The sequence below is a fragment of the Urocitellus parryii genome, chromosome 3, assembly GCF_045843805.1.
Source record: "Urocitellus parryii isolate mUroPar1 chromosome 3, mUroPar1.hap1, whole genome shotgun sequence".
In the NCBI taxonomy this organism is placed as follows: Eukaryota; Metazoa; Chordata; class Mammalia; order Rodentia; family Sciuridae; genus Urocitellus; species Urocitellus parryii.
The window spans coordinates 112,044,068-112,058,167 of NC_135533.1; the positions used below are offsets into that span (position 1 = coordinate 112,044,068).

Sequence of the window (14,100 nt, forward strand, 5' to 3'; positions counted from 1 at the left end):
AGTCCTACGGAGACCAAGCAGGAAGCAGGTCTGATTTTATTGTGCAATTATGTATACTCTGGGCAGTAGCTAAACAGATTACAGGCAACCACCAATACAGTTTCTTGCCAGCTTTCCTTGCTGCGACCAATTGAGGAGCAAGCTGCAGAGCAAGCACTGTGACTGCAACACACGTAGTCTTATATCCAGTGCTGTGCCTATGGGGTGAGCGGTTTGCTGCTCACACGCTAGCACGAGGGGAGTGGTTTGCCACTCAGGCACCCTTAACGTATGCCACGCATGCAGTACTCCATGCATTTGTCCCCACAATTGATTTTTTGTTTTTGTTTTTTTTTTTGTTTTGTTTTGTTTTTTGTCATTACCATGGATTGAACCCAGGGGTGCTTAACCACTGAGGCACGTCTCAACGCTTTTTAAATTTTTTGTAGTTTGGTACAGGGTCTCACTAAGTTGCTTAGGACCTCACTACATTGCTGAGGCTGGCTTTGAACTTGTGATCCTCTTGCCTCAGCCTCCCAAATCGCCAGGATTATAGGCATGCACCACTGTGCCTGGTTGGCATTTGTGTTCTTTAATCATTGCAGATGCTGAATTAGTAAATACTGAACATTTGCTTTAAAAAGGAATATAGTTAGGTTTTTGTGAATGTCTGGATACATTTTTGTCAGTCAGTATATAACATTGTGTTTGTATTTCTGTTTAAAGACACCTTATTTAATATATATTATCAATTCTTTAACATTGAGTTTATGGCCAACACCACTGTAACTTGTGCCTGAACAGAACTTATTTGGCATGTATGTTTTATGCATGAGGCACCTCACAGCTTTCTTGTGCATAAGAACATGAGGCAAATACTTCAGCACAGCATTTGGGGGAAATTTTAAATGAAAGACTCAAAAATGTGGAAAAAAAAAAGCACTAAACCTAGGAAAGATGCTTGTTTACAGTCTTTTTTTTTTTTTAGTTGTTGATGGGCCTTTTATTTATGTATATGTGGAGCTAAGAATCGAACTCAGTGCCTCATGCTTGCTAAGCAAGTGCTCCACCACTGAACCACAACCCCAGCCCTTGTTTATAGTCTTGAGAGCTGAAGTGAGAAAGCAGAACCTCCATTTGTGTTGAGCAGTTCCGAGTTCTTACTGCTCTGCCCGAATCTGCAGGTGATTACAAAAGCACCATGAGCATTGATTTCGGGGCTACAAGTGGATTTTAGCCAAGCAGGCAGATTCACAAACATGGACTCTGCAGATGATGAGTATTGTGTGTGAATTTATTTCCCTCTCATTTATTTTTTAAACACTACTGACAGCACACTGTGCAAATTCAAGTTGTTCAGTGCCTTGCCATGCTGTTATTCATCAATACTTTGTTTAATTCAAGAAGGCAGAGAAGGTGACCATTTGACGACGACTTTTTTTTTTTTTTTTTTTTTTTTGAGTACTGGGAATTGAACTTGGGCACTTGGCCTCTAAGCCAGCTCTATTTTTGTATTTTATTTAGAAACAGGGTTTCACTGAGTTGCTTGGCTCCTCACTTTTGCTGAGGCTGGCTCTGAACTCGTGATCCTTCTGCCTAAGCCTCTTGAGCCACTGGGCATTTGACTGTCTTTTAAGCAGTACTGCAACAGCTAGGCTGTGTGATGCACAACTGCGCATAAATCTGGAGAATAATCCTTAAGCAGAATGCACAAAATGCTTGTGCATTTGAGATTTTCATAGCTTTTGCCCAATTTCCCTTAGTGTAGAGATTGTTCTGGTTTACTTCCCACTTAAAATGATGATATTGCCCCTTCCTTACCTCCTGACCAGCTGACTGCATCCTCACACCTTTTTCTGCCCGTCTGATTGATAACTAGAGTAACCTTGTAGTTTTGTGTGCATTTGTGTTATGAGGCCAGGCATTTGTCAATGGTATTCCCATTTCTGTGAACATGTGCCTTTAAATAGTGTGCCTGGTGGGGGCAGTGTAACCCAGTGGGTCCAAATGTAGACCTTGGATTTGGAAATCCCAGGGTCCACACCTCTTGTCTGCCCCTTCCTGGCTCGATGCTTTTATGCCTTATTGCTTTTCTCTCTGAGTCCTAGTTTTCTCTTTTATAAAATGAGGATCATTAGACTTTCCCTCATTCTGTTGCTGTAAAAGTTATATGAGATGTCTTGTGTAGTGTCCTTCAAACGTGCTCAGCTCGTAACAAGCACTCATTAATAAAAGTATTGGTTTGGGCAAGAACTGTTTTCAAAAGCAAACTGGTCCAGGGAAAAACAGGACTGACTGGTTCCTATAGCTGACATGTCCTTTCAGCACAGTCCCTTCCCACACTCCTGGCTGCAAATGCTTGAGTGGTGGAAGTGGGGCTGTCTCTGCAACCCTCGGTGGTTTCTGCCTTGGACAGGCTTCCAGGAGAGGGGCTACCAGGGTTCAATAATTTCTGGTCTCTGTCCTTACAGCTGAACGATGCCCATGAAAAGAGAGTTTTCCCCCTCCACAGTCCAGCCAAAGTCCCCAAGGCCTGTTTGCATTATCCTAAGCCAGTTATTGTGGCTTCAATACTCTAGGTCCCGAAGATGCTTATCTCCGTCTCTGTAGATTGAAAGGAGTTGAGAGAAAGCAGTTCTCTGAAAGAAAGCCAGCATTTCTTTTGCCAGAGACAGAGAAGATGCCCGGTGAACAAAAACAGTAGATGTTCCTCACAGAATCCTAGCAATAATTCCCATGGTCACTCCTGCTCCCTGCCTCCAGGCTGTCTTAACTTCAGCACCTTGTCCATCCGTTATCTCTGAGACACTTAGCGTGGCCTAGGATGGTTTCTGCCTCTGCAGCCAAGTCCTACCTGGGGTGGCCTGTGGGGAGGGAGTGATTTTGCCCAGATATTCCAGTAAATCTTTTGCCTACCTCTTCCCCCTCAGCTAAGCCTGCTGAAGAGCCAGGATTAGAGAAGCCAAAGGAAAAGGAAAAGCTGAGCCAGGTGTCTGATGGGGCTCTAAAATTGAACCCAGGCTCCTTCCCTGTGTGTGGCCTGGGGCATGTTACTTAAAATTAGCTAAGTCCATTTCCTTGTCTCTAGCACAGTGCTACCACAAAGATTGCAGGATGCTGTGTGTAAAATGCCCTGTCCAGTGCTCAGTACAACATAGCTAGGAGTGGGGATGGTGTTTGCACCCTGGGTTCCCAAGACATTTCAACACTCTTTTAAGAATACTTATTTAGGGCTGGGAATATAGCTGAGTTGGTAGAATGCTTGCCTCACATGCACAAGGCCCTGGGTTCAATCCCCAGCATCATAAACACACACACACACACACACACACACAGACACACACATACATACTCACACACACATACATACACACACACACATACACACAGGCACACAACAGAAATACTTGTTTAGCCAGGTGTAGTATGCTCCTGTAATCCCAGCAACTTGGGAGGCTGAGGCAGGAGGATTCAAGTTCAAGGCCAAAGCCTCAGCAACATAGCGAGGCCCTGAGCAACTTAGTGAAACCCTCTTTCAAAAATAATTGAGGATGTCACTCAATGGTAAATCACCAGGTTTAATCCCCAGTAATCACCTCCCACATGTACACACACAAAAAATACCTGTTTAGTGCTGCACAGTTTTGGAACTCAGCTTAGATTGTCTCAATCTGATCATCTTGGCTCCTGGGCTTTTCTAGCTATGGAAGGGGAAGGAGCTCAGAAAAATCTTGGCCAGGGTGATACACGAGCTCTGCCTGCATTCATTGCATCCTTGCTGGATGGCGAGGGCTATAGCACCATGACAAAAAGGCTGTCCTGAATATGCAGGCTCATGGGGCATAAATGTGTCCAAAGTACAGAGCAGGGCCCTAGGCTTATGGACAGAGCACCCTCTGGCAGCAGAGAACAAGGCAGACCTGAGCCAGAAGTCAGCAGCCCTGACAGTGATGAATTGTTCCAGGCAGCCAGCTGACTGGGTTGGGGAGTACTTGTAAAGAGTCCCTGTGTGGCGATAGTGACAGCAGTGGTGATAATTGTTGTATATTAAGCAGAATACACACTAGCTTCTTTACATTTGTAGTCTGATTGGCTGTTCCCATTAACAAAGTGAGGTGGTATTGTACCCATTTTATAGATGAGAAAATATGACTCAAGGGGCTGGGGATGTGGCTCAAGTGGTAGCGTGCTCGCCTGGCACGAGTGAGGCACTGGGTTCAATCCTCAGCACCATATAAAAATAAAGATGTGGGGCTGAGGATGTGGCTCAAGTGGTAGCGCGCTCGCCTGGCATGCGTGCGGCCCGGGTTCGATCCTCAGCACCACATACCAACAAAGATGTTGTGTCCGCCGAAAACTAAAAAATAAATATTAAAAAAATTCTCTCTCTCTCTCTCTCTCTCTCTCTCTCTCTCTCTCCTCTCTCACTCTCTCTTAAAAAAAAAAAAAGAAAAAGAAAAGAAAATATAACTCAAGTTAAATGGCAGGGTGTGGTGGCTCATGCCTATAATCCCAGTAGCTTGGGAGGCTGAGGCAGGAGGAGTGCAAGTTCAAAGCCAGCCTCAGCAGCTTTGCAAGGGCCTAAGCAACTCAATGAGACCCTGTCTCTAAATAAAATTCAAAAACAGGGCTAGGGATGTGACTCAGTGGTGAAGGCTCCTGGGTTCAATCCCTGGTACCAAAAAAAAAAAAGGAGTAATAGTTAAATGACAAGTCCAGGGTTATCTGGCTGGGAAGTGATAGAATGAGAGTCCAAATAAGGTATAATCTGACTCCAGCTCCAAGTCAGCTGCCATAGTTGCCATTTTCAGAGCTCACAAGAACTCCCTCCCACCTCTTATTCACAGACTATGGGTAAATGACATCCTATAGGCCACTGGCCAGGAGCTCAAGCCAAGTGTGGAAGCCAGGTCCTGAGCTGCCTTCTGCCATAGAAACTGCCAGTTCACTGCTCCTCTCCCATTCTCCCAAGTGTACTCAGATCACGGGGTCTCTGGATTGCTTAATCCCAGAAAAACACTGCATGTCCTTCATTCTGCCTCCTGCTGTCAGCCCCGCTGCAAGCCAGAGTGATTAAGCCATTCGTGCCTTACTGGACAGGCCCAAGAGAGGCTACTACAACTGCTACTCCTACCCTCTTATCCCAGGACTGGCAAATGAGATTGTGGCCATGTACAGTGACTTGCTCTTGCATGGATCTCTTTTCTTAAGTGGCTACTACATATCAGGCACTAGACTGAACTGTAACTAGAGATACACAGCAGTGAGTAAGACAGACATGATTCCTGCCCACAGGGAGCTCACAGCCACATGACAGCCTGATGGCCAGTAGCACCAGTGAGGTGGGTAGAGGAGACCATAGAAGTGTGAGCCTGGGGGTGGCGTCTGAGGTAAGGAGATACTGGCCAGGCTGAGGGTGGATAGAAGACCAGGCAGGAGTAATTCTTATCCTCTGGTGGGAGTGCAGCTTCTCCATGACAGGCTGGCTCTTTGGTCCTACTGACCTAGTTCCCTGGACTTCAGTGGCACTATTGCCACCTGTTTTCAGATGGTATTGTGGGCCTGAAGCTGACAGATGCTCAGGAGCCTAGGCTGGGTAACACCTTCCATCCCGCTTAGGTTGGCCAAATGGTCCCATCCCCAGCTCCTTCCTGAGTGACTAAACCAGTCTCGGCCTCTCAGCATCATCAGCACCCCAGCTGCCTCAGCCTGTGTCCAGTGGCAGCACCAAACCTGGACAAGCTGCTCCTGGCTTTTACTTTCCTTTACTCATTTGGTTTCCTACTCCCACATGAAGCCCACCCTTGTTCCCCTCTGTCTCCCTGCAGGTCCAGCTGCAGCTTCTGACGGCCATCGTAAAGCTGTTTCTGAAGAAGCCAACAGAGACCCAGGAGCTGGTGCAGCAGGTCCTCAGTTTGGCCACTCAGGTGGGTGTCTCAGGAGCCAGGCCTGGGAGCTAGTCTCACCCCAGGGAATGGCATCTGTGGGAGTTTGGTCACTGAGTGATCCAAGATACCTGCTTCAGGGATCCCGGAGTTACAGACAAATCCAAGTGGTGGGGATCAAGTGAAGAAGCTGAGATAGAATATAAATCAGGGAGATAGGGGCCACCAGAGGGCAGGGAGGGGGACACAGAGAGCAGTTGGGAATTGAGACAAGAGTGGCTGAAGGGGAAAACCACAGGGATTGTGATTTACACACTTGTAAATCCCAGTGACTCAGGAGGCTGAGACAGGAGGATTCCAAATTCAAAGCCAGCTGCAACTTAGTGAGGCTAAGTTGTGAGACTCTGTCTCTAAGCAACTTGTGAGGCCCTGTCTCTAAACATTTAAAGGGCTGGGTATATAACTCAGTGGTAAATTGCCTCTGGGTTAAATTCTCAGTAGCCCCCCCCCCAAAAAAAAAAAAAAAAAAAAACAGGGAATGAGCCAGAGGCTGGGACATGTCCATTTAAGTGGTTCGGGGGTTGGCTCATGGTGTGCTCAGGATTGGTGTCATTGGCCAACCCTGTGACCACACTTGGATGGTGGGGAGGGGCTTCATGGGCTTCTCACCTACCTTAAGGACTCAGATAACCCGGACCTGCGGGACCGTGGCTACATCTACTGGCGCCTGCTGTCCACGGACCCAGTGGCTGCCAAGGAAGTGGTGTTGGCCGAGAAGCCACTCATCTCTGAGGAGACGGACCTCATTGAGCCCACACTGCTGGACGAGCTCATCTGCTACATTGGCACGCTGGCCTCCGTCTACCATAAACCACCCAGCGCCTTTGTGGAAGGGGGCCGGGGCGTGGTGCACAAGAGCCTACCACCCCGCACCGCCTCGTGAGTGCAGCCAGCCCGTGGGCTGCGCCGCCCACCTGCCTTCTCAGTTCAGTGATTTAATGGCACAGGCGCTGGGGCCTCATGTGACTTCCTTTGGCAGGGCATGAGTCTGAGGCAATTATGGTTCTAACAACCTCTTACCCAATGCCTAACTACACATGAGGTATTCACTAGATGACCTCATTTGACCTATCAACAGCTAAAAGAAAATGTCCCCCTTTAGATGATGAGGAAAGTGGGCATAGAGTTTGAGTGGCCAGTCAAGGACTCAACACTAGCAGAGCTGAGGCTCAGACCCAGTTCTCTGTGGTTCCAGAGCCTTGTTGTTACCACCTCCTCTGCTGCTTCCAGGTGACTGCTTTGGCCTGATGACACAGTCCTTGGGAACAGGCATAGAGTTTTCTCTTGTGTGAGCCAAAGAGTAAACACACATGGCTCTCTCCCTTCATCCACCCCCATGGAGAGTCCAGAGATGGACCACATGAACAAATGGGGAGGCAAAGGGCTGCATACAGCCCCCTTGGGGCAGCAAGGAGACTCAGTGCTTGTCCTGGGGATAATCTTGGAGACTAGAATCTCTTTGACTTCCCTGGGATGTTTGGACACTCCTGCTTGCTGACCCTCTCCCTTCTGTCTGGCAGGAGTGAGAGCACAGAGAGCCCTGAGACAGCCCCTGCTGGAGCCCCAGCTGGTGAGCAGCCAGATGTTATCCCCACCCAGGGCGACCTGCTAGGTGACCTCCTCAACCTGGACCTTGGTCCCCCAGTGAGTGGCCCACCCCTGGCCACCTCCTCAGTGCAGATGGGAGCTGTGGATCTTCTTGGTGGTGGCCTTGACAGCCTGGTATGTCCTGGGTCCCCCACCCCGACCCCAGGTGATGTTGATAATGATCTTCAGAGGAATAGCTATTGAATACTCTCCCTTTGCCACACTAGCCAAGTGCCTCAGGCTCGCTATATTTAGTCTTTATGCCTGCCCTTGAAGGTGATTGGGTCACTCCTACTTACAGATGAGGAAACTGAGGCTTAGACAACTTTCCCTGTAAGCACAGCGCTAAGCAGCAGAGATAGGATTCAGCCCCCTTGCCGAACTGCTCACAAGCCCCTCCTAGCCCCTTCCTTTGATCCTGAATCCTCAGTTGCCTTTGCTTTATTCAGGGCTTTAGAACCAAACCAGCATCCATTCATCCTCAGGCTACACCAGCTGGGGACATCAGCTCAGCCAGGCCTCTGAGAGAGGCCCATGAGAGATCAGAATAGAACTTCCCTTCACTTTGGAAGAGTGGGTGGTTAGAGGAGCCCAGGGTCTCCCCAGGCTTCTTAGGTAGGTGGTAGAGCCAGGTGGTGGGGGACAGCCAAGCCCTTCTCTTGCCCTATTCAGTTCAGGTGCCCAACACAAGGGCAGACGTGTGGCAGTCAGCACCACTAGGGTGGTGGGTAAAGCCACGGGAGTAGTTCCCATAAGAAGACAGGGTTCGGGGCCTCAAACCAAATTCATCTTGGTTGGAGCCACAGTTGACTAATCTTCCTCTTTCCCTTTTTCTTGTTTCTGTGTTGTTTTTCCTGGCTTTTCTGTCTGCATGTTGCTGCCTGTTCTCTCCACCCTGCTGCTTCTGCTTGGAGATGGGGGATGAGCCTGAAGGGGTACGGTTCAACCCTGTGTCACCAAGCCTTCTTCCCTGCTCCTCCTCAGAGCACTAGCCCAGCATCCCAAGGGGTGGGTGATGTCATAGCTGTCCCTCCTTGCTGAGCCCTGGCCTTTGGTCCAGCCTTTGCTTTGACCTCCTGGCATCCAGTTGCCACTGGACCCTGAATACCATGAATTTTTCACTGTGTTCTTTTCCACCCCATGACAAATTACCTTGTCATCCTGAGGATCTCTGGTCTGCTTAATACATCCTACCCAGTAGTATGTCTGGGGTCCTTCCTTTATCCATGGGTCACCCCCCTTATAGGGCATGGGAGGGCTTATCATCTCTCCTTCAACTATCTCACTCTCTTGTTTCTACAACTTAGAGTTGATGTGGAGAGCTGTCCCATCCCCATCTCCACTGTTTCCTAAACTCAGGTGACTACTCTTGCCATGCCCCTGATGTCCCTGCTTTTGATCTCTCTCTCTCTCTCCCTTTCCAGATTGGAGACCCCAGCTTTGGGGCACCCCCAGCAGCAGCAGTACCAGCCAGACTAGGAGCACCCATCAGCAGTGGCCTTAGTGACCTCTTTGACTTGACCAGTGGTGTGGGCACCCTGTCAGGATCCTACGTGGCCCCCAAAGCAGTAAGTACCTTGCCTTCAGTCATAGCAGGAATACAGAAAAATTATAGAGACCGGTATGTGGACTTCCTTAAAGGCCTAGGCCAGGGAATTGGCTCAAGCTGGCATGGCAAGAGAAGCTGGGCCATAGCTGCACAGAGGAAGAGAAACTAACTTCAGCTTGGGAACCCAAGAGGGCTTCCTAGAAGAGGGCTTGCTGAGCATAGGCCTGCAGAACAGTCACAATTAGCTAAGCAAATGCAGGAAGGGTGCAAAGCCAGGGAGCTGCCCATAGCAAGGCCTGGAGGGGAGAGAGGAGTGAGTGCTCCTGACCTTGTCAGGGCACTGAGCAGGCACAGTATTTTTTCAGTGCTTCAGACCCACTGCTTCAGTTACAGACTTATTTTTTTAATACCGGGGTTTGAACCCAGGGACATTTAACTGCTGAGCCACATCCCTAGTCTGTTTGTAACTGGCTCAGGGCCTTGCTAAATTGCTGAGGCTGGCTTTGAACTTGTAATCCTCCTCTCAGCCTTCCAAGCTGCTGGGGTTACAGGCGTGCACCTCCGTGCCCGGCCTATAAGACATTTTATAGTGCCCCCTTCCTGTCCCTAAAGAAAATTGGTAGACTGTTCAACCCATCTACACATAGAATTTCAAAAATAGTCCAACACTATCACTGGGTGAAGGAGACAAAAAGATGAAAATACAAACCCATATTTCAATGTAAATGCTTGGGCACACCCACCTACCCCAAAAGATGTGTTAAAGTTTCCCTGTGGCTGTGACAGCTGTAGATGAAAGCTTGGGCACCCTGAGTGATGTGGCCAACAGTACTGTTAATTTCTGAAACAGTGACTGAATCCCACTAAAAAAGACCAAGAACAGGCTCCCCTTGAGTTATAGTCCTAGAACTTTCCATGCAGGAAATGCTGCAAAGATACCCAGGACAGGTGCTTGTCACCAGGACTGTTGTCCCAGGACAGCATGTCCAGCATCCCTGACTCCAACCCACAAATCATAATAGCACCCCCCTTATGCAAGTGATGGTGGCCAGGTCACTCAGGCAGGCCCCCAGCAGCGTCTGGAGATGCCTCACAAGTATCCATTGTGCTCCCCAGGGCAGCACATCCCCTAAGGCTCATGGCTAGGTGGGAGATTAACAAGGAAGAGCAGGTCCACGGGGTCAAGCTGAGTGTTTACTCTTGATCCAGGCATAAAATCCAGGAAGGATTTAAACTGAGGGATGAAATGGTCTGATTTGCCCTGAGAGAGATACTCAGGTTCCAGAGAAGGTGTGGAGGAGCAGAAGTGGAGAGCCCACTCAAGGAAACTGGCAGGGAGGATGGGCACTGCTGAGGGTCTGGGTGAGGGGCGTGGTGTTTGGGGTAGACACAGGCTGGACTTGAGAGCTCCCTGGGAGATGGGAAGATCAGGATGTTTAAGGGTTTGGGGTGGTTCTCACTTGAGCAGCCAGGTGACTAGAGGTGCTGAGATGGGGACACAGGACAGAGGGTGCCAAGGAAAGGAGAGCTGGGTTTAGGGCATGAGAACATGTGAGTCTGAGACTAAGGAGAGCACATTATCAGCATTAAAAAGGATATATCTGGCCTAATCCCCTCACAACGTTCATGTCAGAAGCTATATCTGCCAGAGTCCCTCTCTTCTGAGGTTCCCTCACCGGAGCAGAAGGCAGGTAGGCTTTGGGGACACAGTGAGACCTGTTTTGAAGGGCCAGGACGTAACCTCACTCACGATATGCCAGCTGTACCTGCAGTGATGGTGGTCTTATGTGACTCTTAATGGGCCATTGCAGATCCCCCAGGCAAGCCTCCCAGCAGAGTTTGGGCCCCAAGAGGCCCTCAGACAGCAGCTCTGACACTAGTGGCACACTGGTGTACCAGGCCCTTTACCAGCCTTGCCCAGCACCCACCATCCCACGGAGGCCTCCTGCAGCCTTATGTTATAGTGAGTCCCATTTTTTGATTGAGAAATCTGAATGCTTTTGTCTACAGTTTCATAACTGGTAAGTGACCGTCTGAAACTGAACGCAACGTTGTGACCCAAAGTGAGAACCGCGTATGTGTCTGCCATAATGTCATGCATGGGTTGTCAGAATCATCAGCAGGACCAGAGAACAGAGGGCATGCGGTATGATGTAAATTGCATCAGCTGACTAATTACTCTATAGATTGTCCACACTAGGGCATGAGGTTGACCCATACCCTTTGAAAGCCCCATATAACAAGCATAAGGCAAGATAGAAAAACAGACCAGCAAAGACTCCTGCAACCCTGAGGGTGCCAACCCTTGCCAGGCACTGAAAGGTACCAGAAATGTAAAGTCATGTGTGGGCCCTCAGCAAGCTGGTCTCTGTTTATATGGTAACCGTAACACGTTATCACTGCTTTGTCCTAGTGCAGGGCCAGAGGAGCGTCTCTAGTCAGCAGCGAGTGCCAGGGATGAGAGGCAAGGGGACTGCTAAGTTAGAAGTAATCGGGGCAGGTTGCCTGGAGGAGGAGTCCTTGCAACAGGTCAGGACTTTCCCTACTACCTTAGTCACAGGAAGGTTTGAGGATGCGCATGTGCTCTCCCTTCAGATCATCTGCCTGTCCCTGGCAGCATGTGATTACTGGAATTGTCTGCCTCATGTGCTTTCCCCACCTGCCTTGGGGTAAATATGTTTTCCAACCCCTCCTGGTCAGCAGGGATAGGGCTCCCTATGTACAAGAATTTTGAGTTCCTCCAGCATGTGGGTCAGCAGCTTGGGACAGTTCTTTGGTTCAGCCAATGACGTGGGGACTGAAGCAGAAGAATGGCAGATTCAAGGCCAACTTGGTAACTTAGCAGACCCTGTCTCAAAATAAAAATTAAAAAGGGATAGGGATGTGGCTCAGCAGCAGAGTGCTTGCCCAGCAGCCAGTATCTCAATACTATAAAAACGGAATTTAAAAACAAGAGGAGGCGTGCGGCCTATGGGGCAGGGCTGGGGGGAGCCCTCCAGGAAGCTGGGCTTGGGGCCAGGTTCGGCCGCTCTCTGACTGCTTCCTATGTGCTCAGTCACAGCCTAGAGCTTAGAACTGGAAATGGTCATTTCTTCCCTCAGAGATCTGTCCAGGGCATGCAAAAGGTGCCCGGGGTCGGCCAGATACGGTGGGGGTGGAGAAGTGCCTTCCAAGCAGAGGGATGGGGAGGTGTGGGTTCCCAGGAGCTGGGGCATGCTGAGCCTGGAGCAGCCTCAGGCTTTTGAGGCCATTGCAAGGTTAGAAGGGGTCTTCAAGGATGCCATGATCACATTTGAATTTCACAAAATGCCTCTAGCTACTGGGGGAAGGGGAATGGAACAGAACCCTGTGGTGCTGCCCTAGCTGGGGAGGTTTGCTGACATAGACATAGGTGGCTTCAGTGGAAGAATTGGGAAGTGAAGATCCTGGGGGCAGGTGGCATTGACAGGATTTGGGATACATGACTTCAGCATGAGGGTTATGGACACTTGTGGAAGCTGTTAGGATTTTGAGGGGTCAGTAAGTCAGCCATGGGAGACTAACAGCCTGAGAGGCATCTGTGTGACCCCAAGGGTCCTATGTGACCCTTAATAGGCACCGCTGTGATTCCTACTGTTTGTTCAGTAAACACTCCCTGAATGCCAGCTCCACAGCAGGCTCTGAGCCAAGGATGTAAAAACAAAAAAGCAAGCCTTCCCTCAAAGAGCTCTGTGGGAGCAGGAGAGACAGGCACACAGGCTCAAGTTTATCTGCCTTCCCATCATTGGGACATAAATACAGGGAAGGAGCTTGGAGGCTGGCTTCCTGGAGGCAGCAGTCTTGGGCTGAGACTCCATTGACAAGGGCAGCCAGGCATCAAGGGCTTCCCAGACAAGAGGTCCTCTTGGGTACTGTCCTTGGCCACTTTTGACAATGAAAGGCCAGCCCTGCATCCTGTAAGAGAGGACAGACTGTGACAGAAAGGATTCAGGTTCTGGCCAGAATCCAAGATGTCGTTAGGCACTCAGCTCTGTCCTTGTCTTGTCAGGAGGCTGGCAGGGCTCACCTGTCTGGTTGCCTTCCCCAGCCCTGTTTGCTAAGTGTTTTCTTTGACCTCTGAAGACCTGGATAAGCCCTTGGGTGCACCAGTCACATCCCCAGCTATTCTGATGGCAACCACACCATGCGGTGGCCCTAGGTGAACCACGGGATCACTATCATCCTGAGATGGCAGGAGTGGCCAGTCTGTAAGGTCCCTTCAGGAGAAAGAAAAAGGAGCCCCCAGGTGGGCTACTGAGCTTGGGTCAGAGAAAGGGACATGTAAGAGCCCCACCCCGGTCTTCCCTGCAGGTCTGGCTCCCAGCCATGAAGGCTAAGGGCTTGGAGATCTCAGGCACCTTCACCCGCCAGGTGGGCTCCATCTCCATGGACCTGCAGCTGACCAACAAGGCCCTGCAGGTCATGACGGACTTTGCCATCCAGTTCAACCGCAACAGGTGAGCTCCCAAGGCCAACCTGCCCAGAGTCTATTGGCCTGCAGGCAGAGCTGGCAGCCACAGGGGGCCTGGAGAAGATAAATGTTCCTCACCACTCTCTGGCCAAACTCCACAACAGTGATCCCCACACCACTCAACCTTTTTATGTAGACTCCAGAGTACCAGGAGGAGCAGGAAGGGTGTCCCCCACTTACTTTTGCTTCCTTTGATGGCTGGAGAAATGCTGCTGTTAGAAATTCCAATTCTGTGGACTGGGGTTGTGGCTTAGCGGTAGAGCACTCGCCTAGCATGTGTGAGGCACTGGGTTCGATCCCCAGCACCACCTAAAGTAAAATAAAGACCATTGTGTCCCCCTATAACTAAGAAAATATATTTTTAAAAAAGAAAGAAAAAAGAAACTCCAGCTCTATGAAGCACAGGCCTATAATCTCAGCAGTTTAGTGAAATCCTGTCTCAAAAGGTATCCAGGTACAGCGGCACATGCCTATAATCCCAGCAGTTTGGGAGGCAGAAGCAGGAGGATCGCAAGTTCAAAGCCAGCCTCAGCAGCTTAGCAAGGCACTGA

The 14,100-nt window shown here is 49.7% G+C and overlaps 1 protein-coding gene across 3 annotated transcripts in view; it reads left to right on the forward strand.

The window, feature by feature from the left end:
• The window catches only part of Ap1b1 (adaptor related protein complex 1 subunit beta 1), a 57,392-nt gene that overhangs the window by 37,452 nt on the left and 5,840 nt on the right, over nt 1-14,100 (forward strand). For 2 of the 3 annotated variants that reach the window (XM_026413332.2, XM_077796014.1), the window contains 6 exons: nt 5,808-5,906; nt 6,544-6,803; nt 7,445-7,646; nt 8,426-8,446; nt 8,936-9,079; nt 13,390-13,535. In XM_026413332.2, the coding sequence (XP_026269117.1) occupies nt 5,808-5,906; nt 6,544-6,803; nt 7,445-7,646; nt 8,426-8,446; nt 8,936-9,079; nt 13,390-13,535 (872 nt within the window). The remainder of the gene's footprint in view (nt 1-5,807; nt 5,907-6,543; nt 6,804-7,444; nt 7,647-8,425; nt 8,447-8,935; nt 9,080-13,389; nt 13,536-14,100) is intronic. The other variant, XM_026413334.2, reaches the window with a different exon arrangement.